Here is a 23,764-nt window from a genome sequence, read left to right on the forward strand (position 1 = left end):
CAAAATCTCCCCAGATCGTCCAGATTCCTATGTTCACACTTGTGCATTCTCCTCTTTGACTCACCCCACTGTTTTTCTATGGAGTTTAGATCAGGGGACTGAGGTGGCAATGGCCGAAGATTGATTTTGTGTTCAGTAAACCTTATTAGATCTGGACGTTTGTTTCGGTTCATTGACCTGATGAATGATCCAATCATGACCAACTTTTAGTGTCTTGGCAGAGATTGACAGATTTCCTTTGAAAATTTACAGGTTTTTCTTCATGATACATGCACCTTATTAGGTTCCCAAAGCCTTTGGGAATAAAACTAGCCCCACAATAGCACAGCACCTCCACCATAATTCTCATTAGGCATGGGGTTCTTTTCAGTATAGTCATTCTTCTATGTATGCCAAACACACCTAAAGTGTTTCTAGCCAAAGAGCGCAATTTTCCATTTAATCTGACAATAGACCACACTTACAAAGTCCCTCTAAATAATCTATTAGCACTGAGGTCACTTTTGAAGATTTTTGGGGGGACCCCAAGATGATACCTTTTTCTGTAACTCTCCAACAGTGGTTCTTATGGAATTTCTTACCATCCTCCATACTGTACGTGGGGGCAAGATAACGGGTCTTTGTCCAAGCATATTTGTCACATTTCCAGTGGATTAGAACCTTTCAATCATTGTTTTAACTGTAAATATGGGCATTTTCTAGCCTAGAAATCTAGACGCACCCTAGCGGTGCTTCTGGCTCGTCAGGCTAGGCATTTTCAAACAAAGTATGTAGTTTTTAATAGATAATCCCTGACAAATGTCAACACACTTTCTTTTTATTTAAATGTAGTGTATTCTCTTGTCTTTCCAACATTGAAAGATTAAAGGATTTAGCCTCTGTGTCACTGTATTTTCATACCTTAGTGAAAAAGACAAACTACTTCTGAAAGTTCACAGACACTAATTAAATTAGATAGGAAAACACTTCTGTTTTTGGTTTTGTATACATTTTTCTAGGGGTGCCATTAATTGTGAGCAATGTGTTAAATTAAAAAATATTTATTTGTTCTGAGATTTTCCTTTTTCTCAGAATAAATTAACTTTCCTTCAAGGGTGGATTTTTCCTCATTTTCATTGCGAGAGTACAATAAATCACCAAAAGATTTTTTTTTTTTTATACCTGTTTTAGTCAACTTTACCAAAGGTGCCAATAATTCTGGAGGGTATTGTATCTATTTACCATTTTCCTTCATGATGCTAATCTAATACATGGCTTTTTAACATTTAAAATGTATATGTACATTTTAAGTGTTAGGCAAGATGACAAACACAAAACTTAATTAATGGTGAGAATTTATTATGTGAACTTATTTACAAGTGAAAGCGTATTAATTTTTTAGCACAGAGATGATACATATTACACCTTAAAAGGTGTAGCATGTCCAGACACATAACAGTCAACATACATCTATCACTCAATGGTAAAGGAATCCAAAGAACAGGACAATGATTGCTTTAATGCTACCTTCAGGGCTGGAGATATGGGATTTGGGATACTGTTCCAGTTTTAACCATGAACAGTATAACAGTGTAATGGCATTCGTTTATGTATTAACTTTTAACCACATGCATGATTTTCTGAGCCTTCCAGTATTGCTAATTGTACATGGAGAGCCAAATTGAAGGAACATTCTATGCATGTTAATTATGGCACATTAATTATTGAAAGAACAATTATTGTTTTGCCTAAACATATTGTACAACCAATGATTAAAGAAAATGGCAAAATGTAGTTTTTAAGTCTCCCAACCCTGATTCATAACAAACATGAATAGCAGCAGGTTTTCTTTTCATCCTCTTTGCTGTGGCGAGTCCTCTTCTTCACTATTGCCCAAAAGTGCTCATTTTCATGGCAATTAACGCCCAGGACACCACTTTTTTTTTATTTTTTTATGCCCAACATCAGGCATTTCATTCACAGGCAGTAAGGTGCACGCATCTAGTCTGGTACATTCACCCAGTCTTAGCATTGTGAGTTGGGGCTCTGCGCAAGAGCGCTCCCGCAGGCTGGGACAAGAAGTGCAGGAGAGAGCGTGCAGACCTTTCTTTGCAATGGAATTTTCCTGCAGAACTCAGAAGGGCGGGCCTTCACTCAGAGGGGAAAACTAAAAAAAGGAAAACGGTAGAGCTACGGTACCTAGTGGAATTGTGAGAAATTTGCAAGTGTAAGCTCTCAGCAACGAGCTTACAAAGCACTGTGCGTCTACTTTCAGTAACATGGAAGCTACATCATGTGGGATTTCCACCTTGAGTTCCAAAAGCACAGATGTAGATTTTTGGAAGGAAAAAAAAGTAATCAAAACCAACAAAAAGTCTTTGTATGTGTGAGTGTGGTCCAAAGTGTAAAAGCACTGACAAGTTCAAGTCAGAGTCTGCTGGGAGTCTGTTGTCTAGCACCATTGGTTTTCTACAGGGTTGTGTGTTTGTTAGGGAAACGTGTGCTTCAGTAGATGGTCAGGCTTAGCGAGCGGTTCATCTTCTTGCCGATGAGGCGTGAAGTTCGTCCCCCACCCTGTAGTGTGGAGCGCGTCAGGACTCGGTCTGTGGACAGAACCTTTTCTTCTGCAGCCGCTTTGGCCTGCTGGGCTTTCTTCAGCTCCCTGGAGGACAAAAAAAAAAAAAAGAGAGACATGTCAGTTAGTCATTATTGTGGAATCTTTTAGCACTACATTATGCAATACTTCACAAGATAAGATGGATGAACCGCCTGGTTTAACTTGTTGTGCAAAACAAAACAAAAGCAAACAAGCAGTCAAACAAACAAAGCAGTGTCATAAGAACTGAACCAATACATCTTGGCTTGGCCAAGGCTTGGACATCTAAGCCAATAGCAGACATAGGCTTTAAGGCTATAGAAATGGTAGTGATATGGTACTTACTTCTGCAGCAGTGCGTTCTTGAACTTCTCTGCGTTGAGCTCGATGCGCAGCTGGTCGGCACTCATCCGTGCTGCTGTGAGCAGAGCCGGGTGCCTGATCAGAGCCGAGGAGGACGGCCGGCGCGTGGGATCCGGGTGGATCATCAGCTGAGGGGAAAATCAAAAATTAGAGAGCTTTATCACCTGAAAGAGGCCATTCAAATAAGCCCTTCAACATTCAAAAAGCAGTAACATCAGTACTCTACCAGTTGTACTATAGCTAACAAATGGCTATGATAATCAACACAGACTGTGTCAAACATTTTTTAAATTTCATACATGCAACATGTAATAAAACTGATATAACAATAATAATAACAACGATAAAATAATAATAATAATAAAAAAAAATGATCAAATCAGAACTGGCTAGCAACCTACCCTGAGAAGGCTTAAGAACTCTTGTGAGAGCACTTGTGGGATGGGTGGCAGCTTGCCCTGGCGGATCTCGTGCCATTTGTCTCCATTCGTGGGCAATGGGTCTGCTCCTGCAGCACTCAGCACAGTCAGAGCCAGGGCAAAAACATCTGCCTTTGTCAAGTTACTGTAGTCCTGCAATACAAGCAAGGAGTAAACCACATCAGTACTACCATCGTATAAACTAATCTTACAAGTCAAGAATTCAAGGTGCTGTGGACTTAGATACATGAATCTATGGAAGATTGCAGAGATGTGTGTGTGTGTGCCCCCCCCCCAAAAAAAAACCAAACAAACAAAACCACACCTCTTGAAGCACCTCATTGGCTAGGAACCGACTGTCCCCCTCCTCAACCTGGGGATTGGTCATTTGGGTCACATGGCCTAAATCACCTAGAAAGCAAAAGACAAATATATATATAAAAAAAAAATTACTTGAATATTTTCATAAAACCACATTAAAAGACAAATTTAATACTAAAGATTGATACTGAAGAATCATGCCCCATCACAACACATGCTTTATAACACCTGTACTACATTTTACACAGACTGTATAGATGTAACCTCTGTTGTCCCTCTGAATTTTATCAACAACAAATCTGCCCATATCATGCCCCAATGCCGGATGATTTTGTGGTCACGACCACAGGACAAGTGCAAAATCATGCAAATTATAGCTCTACATTTATTTGGAATATTTTACGTTTTCCACTTTTGATAATTACCTATTTTATAGATCACGCTTGTTGTCGGACCATCTTCCTCGTCTTCACAATCATCCACAACAGTCTTACGAGAGATGAAGATGTTACCTAATTGAAGGAGAGAATACAATAATGAATTAATAAAACTTCAATTTTAAACTTCATATTTGCATTGCTTAAAACATACACCAAAAATAATCATGCTGTGAACACAGAATGTTATAAATTATAATTGCAGAATTTTAAAACATGTGAACACGAGAATCTCAGGTGTGCTCTGCTTACTAGGCTTGATGTCCATGTGCACAAGTGCGGTCGAGTGGATGTACTTCAGGCCGCGAGAGACCTGCAGCAGCAGCTCCTTCAGCCCCATTTCTGACAGGAAGCTCAGCTTGCGGTAATTCTCCGCGATGACGTCCGAGAGTGTGCCGCCGTTGCAGTACTCGTTTTGGATGAGCATGTGGTCGTCCTCAGCCCAGGCGGAGTAATAGCGCACCACATGGGGGTGCTGCCCCAGGACTGCATGGGCATACACCTCTCGGAGTGCATTTTGCCTGAGAATGGGTAAACAAAACACAAAAACAATTACATTAACCATTATATACATATAACATATTCTGCTGACAACAAACAAACAACTAAAATGTTATCAAATCCTCACAGATCAAAAGCAGACAGGCAGATACGTCCACCCATATCTTTACAGAAACAATTAGACACATAAGGGGCAACTTACTCGTCCACCGATCCTGCCAGAGGCTTCTTGGAACGCTTGATGGCGTAGATGCAACCATCAAGTCTTTTGACGCATTTGAACACAGACCCAAACTCCCCACAGCCAATCTTCTCCAGCTCATGAAATTCTGACATGTATCTTGACATCATGTTGCTCTCCATCATGGTAATTCTCTGTTAGATTAAGAGATATCCATGTCAGACTTTACTCACACTCTTTAGTTAAAAAAAAAAAAAAAAAAAGTAATGTTTTTTTGCAAGTTCTCCCCCATGGAGTTTCAGTCTAGTTCCATTTTAAAAACATGCTTAACAGGAGGCTATTTAATTCATAAGTGTATATAACACAAAATAACAATAATCTGTCACAATTTACCTTTGATGGGGGAACAATTTCATCCTCAATTTCAGCATCACTTGCATCCATGTCTTCGCCACAGGAGCTAGAAATTAGCAGACATTACGTTATAACACACACTGAGCGTTAGGGGGCAGAATTAAGCAGTTGTCTGAGCACATGGTTAAGTGAAACTCGAACACGAGGGTTTGGCAACTTGCCAACAGGCGGCATTAGTCATACTTTAAAAAACGAACTTAACGAACCTTTTACAACCCATAACACAGGACAAAGTACAGTCCGATTCCACTAATGCAATTTGCATTCAAGTACTAATACAACTGCAACAATGTAACTTTTGAGCAATATCCAAAAAAGAAAAAGCTGGAATAATTTAATATACATACTCATTCCAATGTGAACGCTTCCTAGTGTTCCTCTGAAAGGCTGATGACTGGCCAAGGATGGAATCAGGTGTGAAGGGGTTGATGTTGACCAGGGGCGTCTGGTTTTTCCGGCCATCCAAACTTGATTTACTGGCTGAATCCACATCCCTGAAGAGAGCGACTCGCCTGCTACTTGATGCACTCGTCCTGGCTTTGCACAGCAAGCTCTACAGACATACATAACAGAAACACATTTGTTATTTTAAGAATTTCAAACTACATCACACCGCCTCAGTAGTAGGGCTATAAACTTAACAAATAATCTTACATGTAGTGTCTGAGGTCAATCAAAATGTCTTTGATGTGACCATGCAACAGCAAACAATGGCAAAAGCCATTACTGGGTTGGGCTCAACAGAAACCAGTAAGCTGACCCCATTAATCATTCAAAATATTGGCCTGGCAACGTCGCAGTCTTATGTAATTGGGAACTGCTCACAGAAACTGGGTCACCTGTGATTAAGTAATCATTCCGACCAACCGACCAAAATCAAAGGAAAGTTTTGTTGATGACAATACAATAAAACATAAAAATGCTTTGTCCAATACATTTCATGATTTTAAACAAAAGTACACCAATAACGATCAATAGTGTTTTTCTTTGAGAGGAAAGAAAAGCAAGCTAACGTTTATGTCAAAGAGGTAACTTACTGCTAAACCTTTTCTTAATATTACCTGGTGTTGACTTAAATATCCATAAAACAAATAAACTCAAAGAAATCTAACCACCGAGTCAGTTACATTTGGTAACTTTAAATGGATCAACGTTAGCCTGGTTGTTAAAGGTCAACGTGGCGTTCAGCACAGTAAAAACATTCAGACAACTCACTATTAACGTCCCTGAATTAACGTTGGGTTAGCTATGCTAGCGATAAGCTAGTTGGTTACCCACCTTAGGCGTATGAGGCGTATCAAAAAGCCGAAGTTTCCGAAATGTTTTATGGGGAGGTGTATCGGGACAGTCTGGGATAGGTGAGCTGGAAGCCTCTCCGTCGTCGTGAACAAATGTCCTGTCTGGTGAACTATCGTAAGTCCGTGTCCCTTTCCTTGGAGAGGGCGAATTGTTCATGAAAATACTTTTCAAGTGAGAGGGGGACCCGAAGCCCTCCTCATCCCACGACTCGATGTCGTCGTCGTCCGCTGTCCGAGGGCTGCTGTTTGAATCATGTCTCTGTTCGGTAGTATTCCGTCGAAGTGGCAATGGGGAATCCAATTCCGTAAAGCCTGATTCGGCTCCCGTGCTGTTATTTGCATCTTCTATGCAATCTTCCTCTCCGTCACTCGGAGAAAAGTTCAATTTTTGCCGAATAGGCCGCAGGCTGGGAGAAGTAACAACGTTGCCATGAACACCCTTTTCAAGTCTCCTACAACTGAAACTAATTTTCCCCTCCATGTCTCGCTCAAACAAGAGCGTATAGTCCTTGGAAAGAAACGGTTGTCCAAAAGCAGAGATGAAATAAATAAATTGAAGTCAAAAGAAAAACTGATGCTGACCAGAAACGTAGGCTAGCCGTCCATCTAGCTAGCTATCGAGGAGGGAGCAAAACATACCGAGCAATCCACGTTAGCAAATAATTTGGCTGGCTGAATCATAACATAAACCTAACGTTATCGCGAAGTCACCATCACAAAACTCTTCTGGATGAAGAAGTCCAACGTCTTTTAACGTTACCTCAAATGAGATTTCCTTGAAACAGATACAAGTCCATGTAAAATATCCGAAAGTCGTTTAAATCCAAAGACAAGCCCCTGCTTGAGTAAAGTTGACTTCACGATACGAAGTGAATTGTTAGCTAGTAAGCTAACCAGTGTTGGTCAACGACAACCCCAGCAAATGGCTGCGGTGTAGTTTACCTCAAAGACTGCGAAATGTAAAAAGTCAGGTGCGATCCCCAAAACACCGTAAACTACATAAAATCAATCAAAACACGTCTAAAACGTTGATAAAACGTCAGAAAAATCTGGACGAAGACGTTGTAATGTTTACGAAATTACTTTGAATGAAAAACCACTCCTCCTTCTCTTCCAAGCATGGCCCTGAACCTTCCCGCGACCGTTGGTCAAATGATCAACCAATCGACCAATCAGAAAACGGCTTGGGAGTTTGAAAGACGGGCGGTGTTAAATTACAAACGTCATACATCCGCTTTCAGAAACCTACGTCAATTTGGCGCGAACTGTTTCAGAGATTGGCAAACTTTTGCCTGTTTCTTACTAAGTTAAAAAGCCAGGGCTTAAAGTTGTGGTATTTAAATATTTTATGAAGGAAAATACTGCACTTAAACACATGCAACCTAATGCAAATACAATAAGCTATATGGTAAATTGTTACTGTAATGTACCTGTGAATACAGAAGATGTGATGTTTCGCAGCTTGTGAATCAGTTTATGTTGGTAATGGAGAGAAAGGGGCGGGGACTTTGACATTTGAGTTCCTTTGATATGTAAGAAACTTGCCCCGTTTCGATAGCTAAACCTAATCATGAAAAGATTATCAGTAAAATTATATTTTTAAATTGTCTTTCTCACATACTTAATTAACTTCTGGGCCTGCTTTTCTTGTATTTTCGTTTTGCTCTTTTCTTCTGTGAAGTCTTTGATCTAGGCCATTATTATGTTATCTTGTAGGCCGTTGCAATATTAACGCCATTGGTACTAGAATGACTTAATCTACCTCCTCAAAGTGCATAAGTGTAAAATTAATTTGTAAACAAATCCAAATTCATTAAATAATGTCAAATCTGGGGGGGGGGGGGGGGGGATTCCAAGGATTATTTCTACTATAAGACAGTAGATTTGTTTTTAATTTGTTGATAATAATCCATACATTCAACAGCAGTATTGAATAAATCTGTACAGCAGAAAACTCCAGTTTTAAAACATATGTACACTGCTCACACAAAAATATCTTAATTTTCAAATATGATCATTATAATCATGGTTCAGGGTCTAATGATTTTTGATTAGGTCATCCCAGACTCCAGGTCATAGTCTCTAAGCTTCATGTATCTGGATGTCTGTTAGTCATCAAGTCCAGGCGTCTCCCCTTGCTGTATTCTTGAGGCAATTCGTATGGCTTCTTCCAGCGAAGGCTGATCACTAAGCTGTTAATTACAAAAAAGTGGAGCAAGAAAACCAAATCAGACACAAAAAACAAACACATTTTCAAAATGATCTTATTCTTCACTGCCTTCCTAGTTCCTAAATGACATCACCTACGGCCTACTTACAGTGAATTTCACTAAACCTACTGATTATGAAAAGCAAAGGGAAAAAGTTAAACTGTTACGGATGGTACTGCATCACTCCATCTGACTTGATTTAATGGCCACTCTAAAAGCTAATATGTGCCAGCCCCTTTGTAAAGAGGGCCCCTGTGGGGCTCCTTTGTTTTGCTGACGAGGTCATTGGAGTGACCTTATCAGCTCGCGAGTCCCTGAGTGGATTTATCGTCGTCAATCACAGGATGAACACAGTCTGGGGCTGGTTTATGTTTAGCATAACACTGAGAAATGAGGTGATCACTTTCCTCTGAAGGCATCACATGCAATGTTTAGCAAACAAACAGTGTTTTAACTTACACTAACAGCAAATTACCAAGGGAATTACCAAGGGAACTATACAAAAGTAGCATCACGTGTGAATAACAGATCTCTGGGCTTTTCCAAATGGTTAACAAACTTGGAATGTGTTGCAATTACTGCTCATTTCAATTCCCATTTTTACTATTTCTTTCTACAAGTATTACTCTTCATAATGACTATCAAAACCTAAAGCCGGGTCTGTTAACACCTACATTATTAATGCAGTGTTACACTTTGGGCAGCCGTGGCCTACTGGTTAGCACTTCAGACCTGTAACTGGAAGGTTGCCGGTTCGAACCCCGACCAGTAGGCACGGCTGAAGTGCCCTTGAGCAAGGCACCTAACCCCTCACTGCTCCCCGATCGCCGCTGTTCACTGCGCCGGGATTAGTGTGTGCTTCACCTCACTGTGTGTACACTGTGTGCTGTGTGTGTTTCACTAATTCACGGATTGGGATAAATGCAGAGACCAAATTTCCCTCACGGGATCAAAAGAGTATGTATACTTATACTTATACTAAATATACCATTCCCCTTGCTCAGCAGCCTTATGTAAACATTTACTAACTTAACTAACTAACATACTAACTTAATCACGACCACAATCTCTAGAATGAACAAGATAATCAGTAAAAACTTCACCCTTACGTAAACAAACACATGTATTGTATACAGTGCTGTCTGCAGCCTCCCTGTGTGTGTGTATGTGATGCAAGCAGCCAAATAGATGATAAAGAAGAAGGGGCATGTACTCTAAACAGGTTCACAGCACTAATGTAAACCAGAAAAAAACCTGATTGTGTAAAAGTGTGCGCATGTGCGTTTGGGGCTGGGCTGGGGGGTGTCTTTGACGCATGTTCCTTTAGGCCATATCGCTCGGGTTTCTCCTCAGGTAATAAATAAAAAAGCTATTCTCAGCTGTGTAGAGTGCAGAGAGGTTATGTAGCCTGTGGGGCTATACCTGCACAGCGATGTGCGTGCCATTGGAGGTGGCCAGCAGTGTGACAGGGTGGGGAGTTCCCATCTGCTGATCCTGGTCCTGCATCAACTCTCCATCCTCTGTCTGAAACGCAGACAGGTCCGGAGTGACAATGGCCACCTACACACACACACACACACACACACACACACACACACACACACACACACAAACAGAGAGAGAGTAGGACTGTGATGAACAATGACAGCACATTAATGACTAAATTTAAAGTAAAGTTTAAAAAAAAAAGTGACTGGCATTTAGCAGATGCTTTTATCCAAAGCCACAAAGACCTGCAACGGTGGATTCGGGATTCAAACTTGGACCTACTGATTGTCATCTGGTAACAATACAACTGCTCTACCACATAGCACATTTTTATGTGGATCTAAAGCTTCTGGACAAACTTAGTAGTAAATACCTCCCAACTATAAGAAATGTTAATGTTAAATGGTTATTAACATGAGCTTCAGTGCTTTGTATACCTCCCAACTATAAGAAATGTTAATGTTAAATGGTTATTAACACATGAGCTTCAGCATCCCATACCTGTCCTTCAGTGCCATCTGCGGTCACCATGGTAACAGAATGCGTCCCTCCGGAGGCCAACATTGCCTCATGGGCTGGGATGGTTATAGTCGTCCCCTCTTGTGTTACCATGGTTATCGTGCCACCCATGGCTTGCATGTCAGCCTGAGAGAGACTGACCTAAGAAAGCGAAGAAAAACACAAAACTGTTCATTACTATCCGACAGTTCATTTAGTAAATAGAAAGTGTTGCAAAGCTATAAGAAGTGTTTTGCAAAGAGCCAGTTCACAGCAATGCCACACGATTCTCCTTGAATAGTGGTCATAATGTAAGCCTTGCAAACCAGGTTTTTGAGTAGTACAGTTTACAACAAACATTAACATTTTATGTGAATTTTCTATTGTATTTATACTGCCTATGTATGTATTTTATATTGCCTATGTATGGTCTTTGTATAATGTATGTGGACCTTGCTTGTGAGCCACAAATGATCATAGCAAAATGCTTTGCATGCGTCAGCATACTCGGCCGAAACAGCTGATTTTGACTACAATGAGTCATAGGGTGGAGTCCAGAATTGCTCACCTGGTGCGTTCCGTCTTGCGTGATAAGGGCCACATGTTGCTGCTCTATGAGCTCAGCTGTTCCTGTGGCAACCTGCTCAGACCCCGAGTCATCCTCTACCACCGTGGGCGTGAAGGTGATGCTGGGATCATCCATGGCTTCTAAGTATGACAAAACAAATCGGGTCAGCTGACTTGTTAGCAGCCAAATGGAATTTAACCAAGGGCCTAGGATATATGTTTTACATTAAGGCACTGTTACTGGGAATTTACACAGCAAGCAAGACGTAAATGAATTAATTAACACTGCCTTCAATTTTAATGTGACGTAACAACGTGTTTAATGTGTGCAAACAATCTAAATATAGACGCAAAGCGTAAAAAAATACACTCTGGTTGGACAGAATACACGCTACTGGTCTGAATTGCTATATAGTTATGGTGTAAACTGTCCTTTCGGCAACTTCTTGAGCAATGTCGCTGAGCCACAACATAACCAGAATGTGTTCTGACTGGATGATCATGATTATTTGCCTACTGACAATTAATCATTCAAAATTGATGGCATATATCAAAGGGAATAGGATATTATTCATCATCCTTTTTTTCTTTGGAGTGCTTTAGTAGGCAAATAATCATTAGACCACATGGAACCGGTAATGTGTTTGCCCAGTAACATTGCTCTAAAAGTTATCCTGTGCATCACCAATATGCATCCATATGCCTCTGAGGTAACATCACTGGCGGCATGACATCAGCATTACAACCAAAGAGATTTAGACGTTTCTGTGTGCGTGTCAAACCTGTGGGTTGCTCGAAGTAGGCCTCCTGCTCCTCCTCAATGGGCTCAGTGTCATTGTGTGCCGTTCGTTTGTGCATGGCCAGCGTGGAGATCTGCTTGTATGTCTTCCCACAGTGGTTGCAGTTGTATGGTTTGCATGGAGTGTGGACCACATGGTGTTTGTACAGGCTGGAGTACTCAGTGAAGCGCTTATCACAGCCAGGTACTGTGCATACATATGGCTTCTCTCCTGTGACAGTGCAAGGGAAGAATGAAACATTTTAGTTCAACGTTCAGCTCAATGTTTTAGGGTGAGAAACCGAGTATCCTGTGCTGTGCTAGTCTATTAATTAATTATAGACGTCACAGCCTTCTGTTCTGCATCCACTACTTAAAAAAAGAAAAAGAAAAAGAAAAGAGGCCCTCAAAAAAAAAAAACAAGTGTGTACCTGTGTGGATCCTCATGTGATTTTTGTAGTTGGTGGCGCTGGCGAAGGCCCTCCCACAGCTAGGCTCGGAGCAGTAGTAAGGCCTTTCCCCCGTGTGTGTGCGGATGTGCACCTTGCGAATGTTGGAAGTGGTGAAAGAGCGGCCACAGCCTTCAAACGGGCACTTGAACGGCTTCTCGCCTATGGAAAGCAGGAGGAAACATTTCATTAACGTGACTGAATCTGCCCGCTACCTAAACACTCAAGATCAAGACCACTCTATACATACTGGAGACGGACACTATCAACTGGTTGGACAGTTGGACCATTTTTTTATCAAGTTCTTTGATTCTGCAGCGGAAGATTTTTAGGTTTATGATTTCAAACATTTTCAGTCAAACAGAGACTAATCCCGCTAAGCTATTTTTAAATGAAAAGGCATACAGAGAGTATACAATCTTGAATAGAAATAAATATGCCAAAACGTTCCGAGATTTGTAAGTCTAAAAACCTACTGTGTGTCGAAGACATGGCAGGACAAGAGTACCTGTATGTGTCCGTGTGTGCTTCTGCAGGTCTCCTGATGTTTTAAAGGACTTATGACAATTGGTCTCCAGGCAGCGGTATGGCTTTTCGCCTGTGTGTGTTCTGATGTGACTTTTGAGCCCATACCCTGGTAAACGTCACAGAGGTAAGCAGGTGTGAGTGACAAACTTACAATGACATGAAACTGGGCACAATTGCTAATAAAAACTACAAACAACAATGACGACAAATCCACTTCACCTGTTGCAAATTTCTTTCCACATCCCATATGTTCACACAAATACGGCTTATCCCCTGTGTGTGATCGCTCATGTACCTGTGACACACACACACACACCCACACACAGATTTCAATATTAAATAAAGTAGTGTGACCATAGAGTGTCCATTGACATGGGCTTTAAGGGGACTCTGACCTTGAGGTGGTGTGCTGTGGTGTAGAGCTTTCCGCAGCCTTCGTGCTCACAGCGGAATGTCTTCTCTCCCACATGCTGCACTCGGGTGGCTCGCGAGTCCTGGCCCTGCAGCACAATCTAAGAGCCAGCAGGTGATCATTAACAACTGCTGTTCCTGCCTGAATATAATAAAGGTGCTTGTCCCTTATTCACAAAAAATTCCAAACTTTTTCCAAACTGACTTCCTAAGAATGCTGTTTTTTTAATATAGCTTTGAAAAAAGAAGTTGTGGGGGTTTTGACCTTTGGTGTATGCATTTCTATGAGCAAAATATCCAGACTTTTCCATGTAGTTTATCCATTCCCGAGGAGTTTGGTTTCTTCATGTTAGAAAGGAGTTTATCCATGCCACTGTATCAGTATTGTTACATTTTGATATGGAGGAAAGCAGTACTAACACCAAATAGGGAAGGGGGTGGGGGGGCTGGGGGATGAGTAACACAGTGTCCTAACTGGACGTGAGGGAAGGGGGTGGGGGGGCTGGGGGATGAGTAACACAGTGTCCTAACTGGACGTGAGGGAAGGGGGTGGGGGGGCTGGGGGATGAGTAACACAGTGTCCTAACTGGACGTGATACAAGCGAACATTAGCGATAAAACCCGTTAAAATACATTGTTTTCATTTGGAGTGTCCTGACTGCAAGCGACGCGAGCAGCGCCATGACACGTGACGTGACGCCCCGTTTCTATTTTGTTTCTGTCGCTCGCGTTGCTCTGCTATTTTAAATGACAAATATGACGCAATAGAAGGGCCTATTTAACGGATTCAGTGTAGACAGATAACACCGAATGCTACAAGATAGTCAGTCGCTCGGATCCGGTTAGGACACTATGTAAGAAGTAAGAACAGGCAGGGGAGAGGTACCATACCTGCATGTGGACACCATTATCACTGTCTCCTCTACCCAGCAGTCCTGAGCCACAGTCGGAGCCCTCTACCTTTAATATGGATAAACAAAACACACACACACACACACACAGAGTGAAATACAGAAGTGTCAACCTTCACCACAATTGAACAGCGCTCTAGAATCTTTGCTTCATACTATTCATCCTGCACATATACTTTCTTACTACTCTTCTAATGTTACCGTTTCTGGTAATAACAATGGTACTGTTACCACACTGCACTACAATGGTACTGTTACCACACTGCACATAGCTGTACATATCTGTCTACACAGTTCATACTGAATATCCATATTTATTCTGCTCTTATAAGGTTACTGCTAATACACTGCACATATTTATATTTAATGTATATCATTGTAAACCATCTTCTGTAAACCAACTGTATACTACTGTCTCCATGGCACTATTTATCTGTCTATGCAACACCTGTCTATACTTTGTATATCACATTGCACTTTTCTGCTTTTTTGTACTTCTGGTTAGACGCAAACTGCATTTTGTTGTCTTTGTACATGTACTCTTCACAATGACAGTTGAATCTAAATTCCAATTTGAAAAGGGAATGGACTGTATCTGTATAGCCATATTACCAATGACAATGACAACATTAAACAAACACATGCGATCCACCATATATCAGGACTATGGATGGGGTGGGGACCCTATGATGCACCTTAGCAGAATACTGCTCCAGCACACTGATCGTCTCAGCATCTATGGCGCCCTCTGCTTGCAGGTCTGCTACAGTGCCGTCAGCCTGGATGGCCAGGATGGTGTTGGACTGGGGCATGTGGACAGTGTGCTGAATATAGGCCGTGGTGCCGTCCTCTAGTTGAACCGCCTGCAACCCACTCTGCTCATACGTCTCTGAATACACATACAGACAACACTCATCCAATCATTTTTTGTAACCGAATAATTATCTTATCTTACCTACACACAACTTACTGTAAGCTGTGAGTGAGAAGCATTTGATATATGATGAGACAGAAGAGGAGTAGAGGGAAATAACAGAGTTGAGGTAAATACAATAAGAGTAGTCTGAGAGTACGTAAGACATGTTTACCTTTGGGTGCATGGATGTAGGCTGTTGTGCCATCCTCAAGCTGTACCGCCTGACCATCCTCTAGTCGCAAGCCTTCACCACCTACAATTTGTAGCATACTATTAAGCTAATTCAAGTCACATGTTTGAAAGTAAACACACACTAAATACCAATAGGTCTTCTGATATCCATTAGGATTTTACTTGTCTCTCACAATCAGAGTACAAAGCTTGAATTAGTAAAACCAAAATACAGGCCACAAGTACCTGACTTAGGCATGGATAAGTGCTGAACATACGCAGCCGAGCCATCCTCAAGCTGAATCACCTGCCCTTCCATCAGTTTGCTGTCTGAGAGAACTGTGAGAGCAAAAGAGTTGGTAAAGTTACTCAGCCTGTACCTATGGACACAAACCAAATCCATACAGTGTGAATAACGTGTGAAGGGTTGGCTGTACCTTTCGGGTTGTGTTGTATGTACGCTGTGGACCCATCAACCAGTGTCACCGCCTGCAGGCTAACTGTATCCAGGTTCTCAATGTGATCGCCATCTGTAACACAGAATGCTTATGTGTCCATGCACTGTCTTGCACATCCCATTACGCACTACAACTGTAGACCTTCTGAAATACAACTGTTACTTCTGCTGATACTTGATGTTAGGTTAGATTTATATAAGCAAACAGTCAAGTCGAATTCGCACAATCTAAGTTGGAACCCTCAACTTGTCTCTTTTGGAAAGAATGTGGTAGGGTATACAGAGTAACCCATCTATGTCTGATCACATGATAAAAAAAAAAAAACAAGGTGACAGGACAATGTGATATTGAAATGTTCTGTTTCGTTAGTAGCATCAATAGGTTGTCATAGGCTTCAGGCTTTTGAGGCCTTACCTGCCACGGTCACAGCCTCTGTTAGACAGAGGGTAACCTGCTGGGAATCCCCATCTACACTTTGGAACTCCATGGCCTGAGAATCCCTGTTCACTTGGGCCAAGAGCATCATCTGTCTGTCACAAACAAACATACAACAAGAGCTACAGTTAGAGTATAAAAACACCATCCAGACTCATAGAAATTACTCCATTGAGATATTTTAATTCATCATGGGGCACTAAACCTTTGAGCGTGCAGAGTACTTTTAGAGGAAACATAGACATCACTTCCATTTGAATGAAAAAGTAATGCACCTTCTAGATGTTTTGGATCATATTTAGAACCATAGTATTTCACAAACGCATATTTAGCAGTGAATATTGTATGGCAAATGTGTTAAGACTGTTTGATAAGGGGTTTTGTTTAGTTGAATATCAAAGTGGCTAGAGACAAAACTGGTTCATGTCTGTGACAGAGGAACCCAGACATGTTTTGAGTGAACCTCTTCTACCACCATCTCGTGCACATACCGGCCAGGTTGACAACAGTAATCATGACAGCGCATTTCACTCTCAAGGATAAAGACAAAATGAAACGTCATTCGGAAAATGATGACTAATAATGACAGTCTGAAGGGTTCTAATGTGTGCAGGTTGTATACCTGCTATCATCAAATCGGATCACATACATTTGTAGTTGACTTTAAAGTTTGCATTATTGATACGATAAAGATCTGGTCTAGATTCAATGCAGCTTGCTAAACATTTCCAGTTTATGAAACAGTACGCTTCCTAGGATAGTCCTTGGTTCTCAACACATAGTATAATATTAAGCCTAATGCTAGCAAACCTATTAGACATTGTGCATGAAATACAACGTGATATCATAATTTGCATCACGCATCTCAAAACTTCAGTAGGACACGGCCTTATGTTGATACTTCAGTAGGACACGGCCTTATGTTGATATTTTATAGTGGCCATGTCTAGCGTTAGCCCTTTGCTTATGTAATACTTTCCCAGGGAAATACCTAGCTTGACATGCTAACGGCCAAATGCCGTATCTGCTACCGTTGCCCTAATTGATGTAAAGCTAGCATTAGCTAACTCGTTAGCCTCAGACACAATCCCTGAGCATGGCTTTTACGCGGAAATTGGCTACTGCTTTTTCGGCTTCAAATCTGAAATTGCTGCAAACAATACCACTGACTCAGATCACCTCGCGCCAACTAATTACTCGAGAGTGCGCCTAAGTTAAAATGTAACATTGCAAGGCTATCATGAGCTAACATGAATCAAATGGTATAGAAGAGAAACAACGCATCAGAACGCAACGTTGTTATATGTTGCAAGCAACATGAACGCTGCTGTCCAATAGCCAATAATAAATAAAACATTTAACTTTCGCATCATTTAAGCTTCGTTTTATTTGTTAGCAGTCCTATTAAGTCTCCCATGCCATTTCCCATAGTTGGATTTCTTGCTAGGAGATGGCTGAGGAAATAAGGCACACTGGGTAAAAACACATTTATATACTAACCTCCGAAATTTTCCAACAATCCCTTCGTTCGACCACCATGCATCAGGGCAGGAAACGTTAGCTGTTGATTTGTGCCCTGGAACATGTATGAAAACGTCCTCCCTCGCAACATAAGTGCTAGCCCTTCAAAGTCGATATTTCATTGGCTTTGCAAGTCCCAGACACCTCTGTGGTGTATTGTGATTTGTCCACTGTAATGTCAATGCAAAGACAGGCTCCGTCATCCTGGTTCAGGGGCACCGCTTAGGCGCCATTCTGGTCTTCGAGGTGTTTTGTCTGACGATTAAAACTGTAGTTATACATTATAGATCTCCATTTTGTTGTTTTTCACGACTCCGAATGCCCATTTAACGTACATACATACCCCAGTAATTAAATCGTTGTCGTATAACAGCAGTGTAATGTTTAGTTGGCTAGACAAACAACAAAAGTTGCCCATGCTTCTGGGAAGTGCTCGTCAGCCATTTTGTGAGGCAGTTCAAGAAATGTGGAGCTAGGTTGTATGGGCAATGCAGTATTCAGAGAACCATGTCCTGAGGGAGCATTATCGATTTGAGCAAAAACTTCTTTTAACTGGGTCCAAAACCTCGTTAACTTATCAGTATTTTATCAGAACGTGTATACTGTTCATATTATTATGGTGAACTTCTGAACTGACTTCTGTCCATATTGTACAAGGCTGCTATTAAGGACCTTTCTCAAGATTAAATGTTGTATTACTGCGCACACGGGCTATAGTTAAATTGGCCTTTATTCAGTTCATTTATAGTTCATTTAGGCATACTGGGGAAATGAAGGTGACATTATTCATGTCTGTTTCAGATCTGTGCTTATATTTAGGGCTACGTTTGTGTGGCATGTGAGCTTGTAAATTACATGAGGTTTGACAATGAAAAAATTTGAAACTACCACACAGAGCTCTTTTGAGTCCTTTACGGAGAAAAAAAAAAATGAAATAAAATAATTATAAATAAAACGAACTAGGCAGATCTTTACTGTTGAGTCTACTGGCAGATTTGTTGTGGTTCATCTACAGATGTGAAATGGGGACCATTTGGGGAGGGGTTAGACCGCACAAGATCTTCTCCAAGGTATAAACATAGGGTGTTTTCCGAACTAAAAAATATTTGTTGGACTTCTTACTTCATAATTCATATGGATACTTGAAGTCTTCACTGGAACCAGCAGTAACGATAAACCCCCGATTTTGACAGTGTTTACATTAATTTCTACTATTCGCGCCATTTCACAGCACACTGAAGAACAATGGACGTCTGTTTTGAAACAGTTTGTTCGCAATGATCTATGGGAAATGTAGTTACACAAGTCACAAATTTGAAAGAAAGTATATTGTTCCCACTTCATTTCCCCAAATGCACCATTTTTAAAATGCTCCCATCGAAGGTTCTCATTGGTTACTTGAATGTCTGAATGAACGTTTGAATACCATATATGGTATTTGGGACCTACGTTAGCGCTACTATTATGTTAATGATATTATAATGTCCAGCTGTATTCAGTAGTAGTTGTAAGGCATGCGCGGTGTCTCGACCAGAAAATAGAGAAGATTAAAAGTTATTTCTTTGGTAAGTACACTTGTTGTTATCTTTTTTGTTGTGACCTAAGTCTGGAGTAGTTGTCAGAGAACGCTGGATGTAGTGGTGAGAGGGGATGGTATGTCGTTGTATAATGTTATGTCAGTTAGAAAACTGGAAGCATGTCGGCAAGGTGGCAAATGTGCACAACAATGGGAGAACGTGCGGATCGTGGCACAATTGCAGAAGCTACTTTTAAGTGTCATTTGGGAGGGACGTTTTGACGAATTTTGCTACAGTGTTTGTCAGTCGTTGATAACCGTTTGAAATTATCATGTTTAAGTCTTCGTTTGAAAAGTTGCGACGGCTTGTAACGTTACACTGGGAATGCATCTCCCCGCTTTTTTGTTAGCAGACAATCTTAAGGCAGCCCCTTTTGCTTTGACTCGCATCATGAATGGATTCCATACAGAATTCCTGAGTTAGCAATTCGCCAACTATCACTTTGACGGTCTTTCTGTCGACTTATATGACTTGTATTTAATTGTTTGATGACGTACCGGCCATTTCGATGTTTGTTGCATGTCGTATGGTGAAAACGTCAACTTTTGGCGCTAGCTTCCTTTGCTAATCCTGTATTGGATGGCGGTTAGCTGGGTGGATGTGGAAGTGTCCAGTCATTACTTTGAAATGTAAAATGATTCTCAGGTTATTCTAAAATCCTCAATAATCTGATTGCAATCGTACCCATTGTGACTTGTTGCCGTGTTGAGATGCATTTAAAAATGTTGTACCGTCAGGTCCATAATAGTCCAGAAAGCGACATTTTCGTAGTGGCTGCCCTCATCTGAACAGGGAAATTGCTTAGTGTGACTGATGTTGTCATCTCAAATGTGTCATCTCATTACAGGGCTATTTCATCGTCATCATTTCAAGACTACTTTAAGATGTTTGGGTTTTACAAGACCAAGATATATCGCAGCAATGAGGGCTGTTGCATATGCAAAACAAAGTCATCCAGCTCAAGATTCACAGATAGTAGCAGATATGAGGAGACATTCAGACTCTGCTTTGGGTAAGAATAATCATAAGATTTTGTAAAAAAATAAAAATAATATATATATATATATATATATATATATATATATATATATAAAATGTATGTGTGTGTGTGTAAAATGTTGTGTTTTGTAAAAGCGTGTTGCAGGGTTAAATAAAGGTTATTATTTTTGTAGACTATCAGAAGACCGTGTGGGAGATATCTGCAATGCGTGTGTCCTGTTAGTAAAAAGATGGAAAAAGCTGCCTCATGGATCAAAGAAGAATTGGAAGCATGTAAGCTTGATGAGTTTTCTTACTATAGAATCTTACTCAAACATTTGTTTGTTTGTTTTTTTTGTTTTTTTTTAGACATTTCAAATACAGACTCTATGTTAACTTGTATGTGTGTATGTATGTATGTAATGTACAGGTTGTGGATGCAAGAGCAGGCCCTGGGTACAAGCCACCCAAGCCCAAGAAGATCAAGAGTTCTGAAGGAAAGTCTAAAGCCAGACTGAAGAGGCTTCACCAGCTTGGCAGACAGAGTGAGTAACTGGCTTGCAATTGGTAAACTATGTGAGCAGATAAGTCTGTGAACTGTAGCTGTAGGTGCTATAGGTACAGCTAATATGAAGTGTTCCTCATAAAGTTAGTTTTTGATTTGTCCCTCACAGACTCCGATGCTCACAGCACGTGCAGTACCTCGCCGTCTCAGTCACCAAGTTACAGTAACCATTCAGACGACGGGTCAGACGTGGAGTCAAAACACAGACGCACTGCTCCTTCCATGTTCTCCTTCCTGGACCTCTCATATTGGAAAAGGTAATGGAAGAATCTCCACCTCTTTAGTCTGGAGATATAGCGTCTTGCTTTAATTCAAATCACTTTATTTATTCCTTAAGGTCACACACAGCAATAAATAAATAAATAAAGGACATACACAAGCATTGCTGTTAGGCAAAGCCTGAACACTGTTTTAAAGTGCATTGAAAAGTCTTTGGGGCCAGTAGCCTTACTTTTTGTTAGTTATGAGTAGGGACTAGACAGAAATTTTAGTTTTGGTTTTCCTTCCTCTCTTGCAGGCAGAAGGTATGCTGTGGTATTGTATACAAGGGCCGTTTTGGTGAGGTCATGATCGACCCCCGTCTCTTCAAGCCCTGTTGCCGCTCCAGACAGCAGAAAACGTTTGCTCCAGAGCTCGAAGACGGTGTAGCTGAGGCGTACTCACCAGTCGGGGACATCACAGACGTGCCGTCCTCTATGCTTGGGGAGGACCAGAAGGAGACTCGGTGATCCACCTTGCGATTGTCTCCTGCGGTGCCTCTAGTTTTGTCTCCAGTGGAAGACTTCACCTGTGAGGCACACTATATTTTGTGGACTTCAAAACCTTTAGTTTCCTAAAGTGGAATTGTTTTTGTAATAAATGCCATATTTTTTTGATTTATATTTTTTTTCTTAAGAAAACAAAAACTAAAAAAAAAAAGTTGGGCATTAGCAACTATTTATAGGAATAGTTTTCCTGATCTACCCACAAAAGGGAATTATCTATTTCATTTGGACTGTAAAGAGTCTTTATACTGTACTTAATGTAAGCCAGATAATTGGTTGTCTTCTGTAGTTTTTGTCTTTGTGTGTGTTAAAGCACAGAACAAAGCACATTTTTTCTATTGAATTTATAGACTGTAAGCCTAATTTTCCTGCGCAGCTATAGGGCATATACTCTCAAGGGATTGTTTCTTATTTCATTTGTGTACATTGTAAAATTGCCAGGTCTCAGGGTGGTTTTGGAAAACAATGGCTTTAGTTCGGGTAACTTAACAGAAAAGAGTGGTTGTATCAGTACATGATCTCCCAAGCATATGCAGCATGTAAAAATAAAATACAATCATGTGTCATCCATGTGTTGGAGACCATGTTGTAAAACGGTGTACGTGGTATTGCAGGATTGTGTAATGATGGGCTATTTTAAAGCAGCATTTTGACTCTAATGAGTATATTTTTATGTTCCGTTTCTGTCAGAATTGATTTTTTTCCCTATTATTGTTATTATTTATCATGTTTTTAAATGGTGTATATCACTGACCAAATGGCATCAAAACTCTTAAAATATTTTTTTAAAATATGAATAATGATTTGCTGACATTAATTTATCGTTCATGTGTAGAAGCTCAGGGAGTTCATATTGTGAACTCGACGTATAAAGGATTTGAAAACATAAATGTAAAGCTTAGCAAAGACTTCATGACACTGCCTTCAACTCAGACCCACAGTTAGACCTCTGCTTGTTCCTCAGGATTTTGTTATTTATGCAGACCTGTTGAATGTGTGTATGATCCTTTGTCCTGTCACAGTTACTGCAAATGCAGATGTAGTCGCGGTCTTTTTGTAGACCTAAAGAGCTGAGCACTGCTCCACCAGAATAAAGATGTACTCACCATAACACTAAAAGTCCTTTGGTAGGTGTTTGTAAGATGGTTTATGAAATAAGAATACATAAAATGCTGAAATGATGGCTTGTGTTAATACACACCCCACCCATAGTTGCGAAATTCAAAATTGAATGCCATTCAAGCATTTGCCAGTCCTACATTTAAAGAAACGTATAGTTTAGAAGGTCACTGCTCTTTATTTGTTCTCCAGTGTTGAGTCTCCACATGTAATTTATTATTTATTTTTCAAAATATTTTGTACATACCTGATGCTGTCCATTACCTCTTCCTATAGTGCACTTTTGTGAATCTTTAAATGACCAATGTTCAAGCAGATACTATTTTTTTATACCTTAACTATACCTTTGTATTGTAATAAACGGAACTATTTGCATCTTAAGTGTTTTTTATTGTGTGATTATCCATCTTTAAGGGGTGTACTTATTATTTTATACAGTCTATGACAGTAGCATATTCTTTTTCAAATTTTTAATTGACAATTCACAATACAATACCAGTCTGTCATCATCAGTACTTCAAATCACCCACAGTGGTATACTTTGTTGGATTAGAATGAAAGATGTTAACAGGGCTGGCTGATGCTAAATCCCACATCAAACAACCAAAGGTCTATAGCCTACCAATGGCTGTATAGGTTATAGTAGCCTATAGACCTACAGTACAGACACTCTGTTCTTTAGTCAGTTGAAATTGAAAAAAAAAAAAAAGATTAGCCTATAATAGGCTTCTTTACTACTGTGTTTCTTGTTTTCAAACCCTCCGCCCATGCCCGCAGGATAGCCTTCGACACGGGTGGCCTGCCCTTGACCATGGTAATTGTAACCAAAACAAACAAGAACTGCCATGATTTTGAGATTGGATAGACCTCTCCAAAACTATAGGTTATGTTGAATGCAGAGTCTGCATTAA

The 23,764-nt window shown here is 40.5% G+C and overlaps 3 protein-coding genes across 5 annotated transcripts; 1 reads left to right on the forward strand and 2 right to left on the reverse strand.

Moving 5' to 3' along the window:
- Window positions 1-1,317: 1,317 nt before the first annotated feature.
- wee1 (WEE1 G2 checkpoint kinase) lies at window positions 1,318-7,680 on the reverse strand. Its single transcript, XM_042110952.1, has 10 exons — window positions 6,490-7,680; window positions 5,559-5,764; window positions 5,191-5,257; window positions 4,819-4,991; window positions 4,368-4,636; window positions 4,104-4,190; window positions 3,683-3,768; window positions 3,340-3,510; window positions 2,921-3,066; window positions 1,318-2,641 (listed from the first exon to the last, which is right to left on the reverse strand). The coding sequence occupies exons 1-10, from the start codon at window positions 6,988-6,990 to the stop codon at window positions 2,485-2,487; spliced, it is 1,863 nt and encodes a 620-aa protein (XP_041966886.1). The 5' UTR covers window positions 6,991-7,680; the 3' UTR covers window positions 1,318-2,484.
- Window positions 7,681-8,380: 700 nt separating this feature from the next.
- Window positions 8,381-18,330, reverse strand: znf143b (zinc finger protein 143b). Of its 2 annotated transcripts, none has more exons than XM_042110950.1 (16): window positions 17,830-18,330; window positions 16,309-16,424; window positions 15,874-15,966; window positions 15,683-15,775; window positions 15,438-15,518; window positions 15,045-15,238; window positions 14,330-14,398; window positions 13,423-13,539; window positions 13,247-13,322; window positions 13,008-13,133; window positions 12,482-12,661; window positions 12,055-12,282; window positions 11,274-11,413; window positions 10,709-10,867; window positions 10,142-10,279; window positions 8,381-8,701 (listed from the first exon to the last, which is right to left on the reverse strand). In XM_042110950.1, exons 2-16 carry the CDS (start codon window positions 16,418-16,420, stop codon window positions 8,618-8,620), a joined length of 1,890 nt encoding a protein of 629 aa, XP_041966884.1. In that variant the 5' UTR covers window positions 16,421-16,424; window positions 17,830-18,330; the 3' UTR covers window positions 8,381-8,617. The 2 variants fall into 2 exon arrangements, with proteins under 2 accessions (XP_041966884.1, XP_041966885.1); XM_042110951.1 differs by lacking the exon at window positions 17,830-18,330 and adding an exon at window positions 16,535-17,623.
- Window positions 18,331-19,303: 973 nt separating this feature from the next.
- Window positions 19,304-23,234, forward strand: sinhcafl (SIN3-HDAC complex associated factor, like). 2 transcript variants are annotated; one of them, XM_042110994.1, is made up of 6 exons: window positions 19,304-19,415; window positions 20,275-20,439; window positions 20,600-20,699; window positions 20,836-20,950; window positions 21,080-21,227; window positions 21,488-23,234. In XM_042110994.1, the coding sequence occupies exons 2-6, from the start codon at window positions 20,312-20,314 to the stop codon at window positions 21,696-21,698; spliced, it is 702 nt and encodes a 233-aa protein (XP_041966928.1). In that variant the 5' UTR covers window positions 19,304-19,415; window positions 20,275-20,311; the 3' UTR covers window positions 21,699-23,234. The 2 variants fall into 2 exon arrangements, with proteins under 2 accessions (XP_041966928.1, XP_041966929.1); XM_042110995.1 differs by lacking the exon at window positions 19,304-19,415 and adding an exon at window positions 19,436-19,503.
- Window positions 23,235-23,764: the final 530 nt, after the last annotated feature.

The sequence above is a fragment of the Alosa sapidissima genome, chromosome 11 (assembly GCF_018492685.1).
Source record: "Alosa sapidissima isolate fAloSap1 chromosome 11, fAloSap1.pri, whole genome shotgun sequence".
NCBI lineage: Eukaryota > Metazoa > Chordata > Actinopteri > Clupeiformes > Clupeidae > Alosa > Alosa sapidissima.

Excerpts from the sequence above, each read along its gene's own strand:
- wee1 (XM_042110952.1), bottom strand. The coding sequence starts at position 6,990 with ATGGAGGGGAAAATTAGTTTCAGTTGTAGGAGACTTGAAAAGGGTGTT. Across the intron at positions 4,191-4,367 it reads GCACATGGACATCAAGCCTA|GTAACATCTTCATCTCTCGT; the intron begins GTAAGCAGAGCA and ends TCCTTCAATTAG. Across the intron at positions 2,642-2,920 it reads AAGAACGCACTGCTGCAGAA|GGAGCTGAAGAAAGCCCAGC; the intron begins GTAAGTACCATA and ends TTTGTCCTCCAG.
- znf143b (XM_042110950.1), bottom strand. The coding sequence starts at position 16,420 with ATGATGCTCTTGGCCCAAGTGAACAGGGATTCTCAGGCCATGGAGTTC. Across the intron at positions 13,323-13,422 it reads CCACAGCACACCACCTCAAG|GTACATGAGCGATCACACAC; the intron begins GTCAGAGTCCCC and ends TGTGTGTCACAG. Across the intron at positions 12,662-13,007 it reads GCACACACGGACACATACAG|GCGAGAAGCCGTTCAAGTGC; the intron begins GTACTCTTGTCC and ends TGCTTTCCATAG.
- sinhcafl (XM_042110994.1), top strand. The coding sequence starts at position 20,312 with ATGTTTGGGTTTTACAAGACCAAGATATATCGCAGCAATGAGGGCTGT. Across the intron at positions 20,700-20,835 it reads CAAAGAAGAATTGGAAGCAT|GTTGTGGATGCAAGAGCAGG; the intron begins GTAAGCTTGATG and ends TGTAATGTACAG. Across the intron at positions 21,228-21,487 it reads GACCTCTCATATTGGAAAAG|GCAGAAGGTATGCTGTGGTA; the intron begins GTAATGGAAGAA and ends CCTCTCTTGCAG.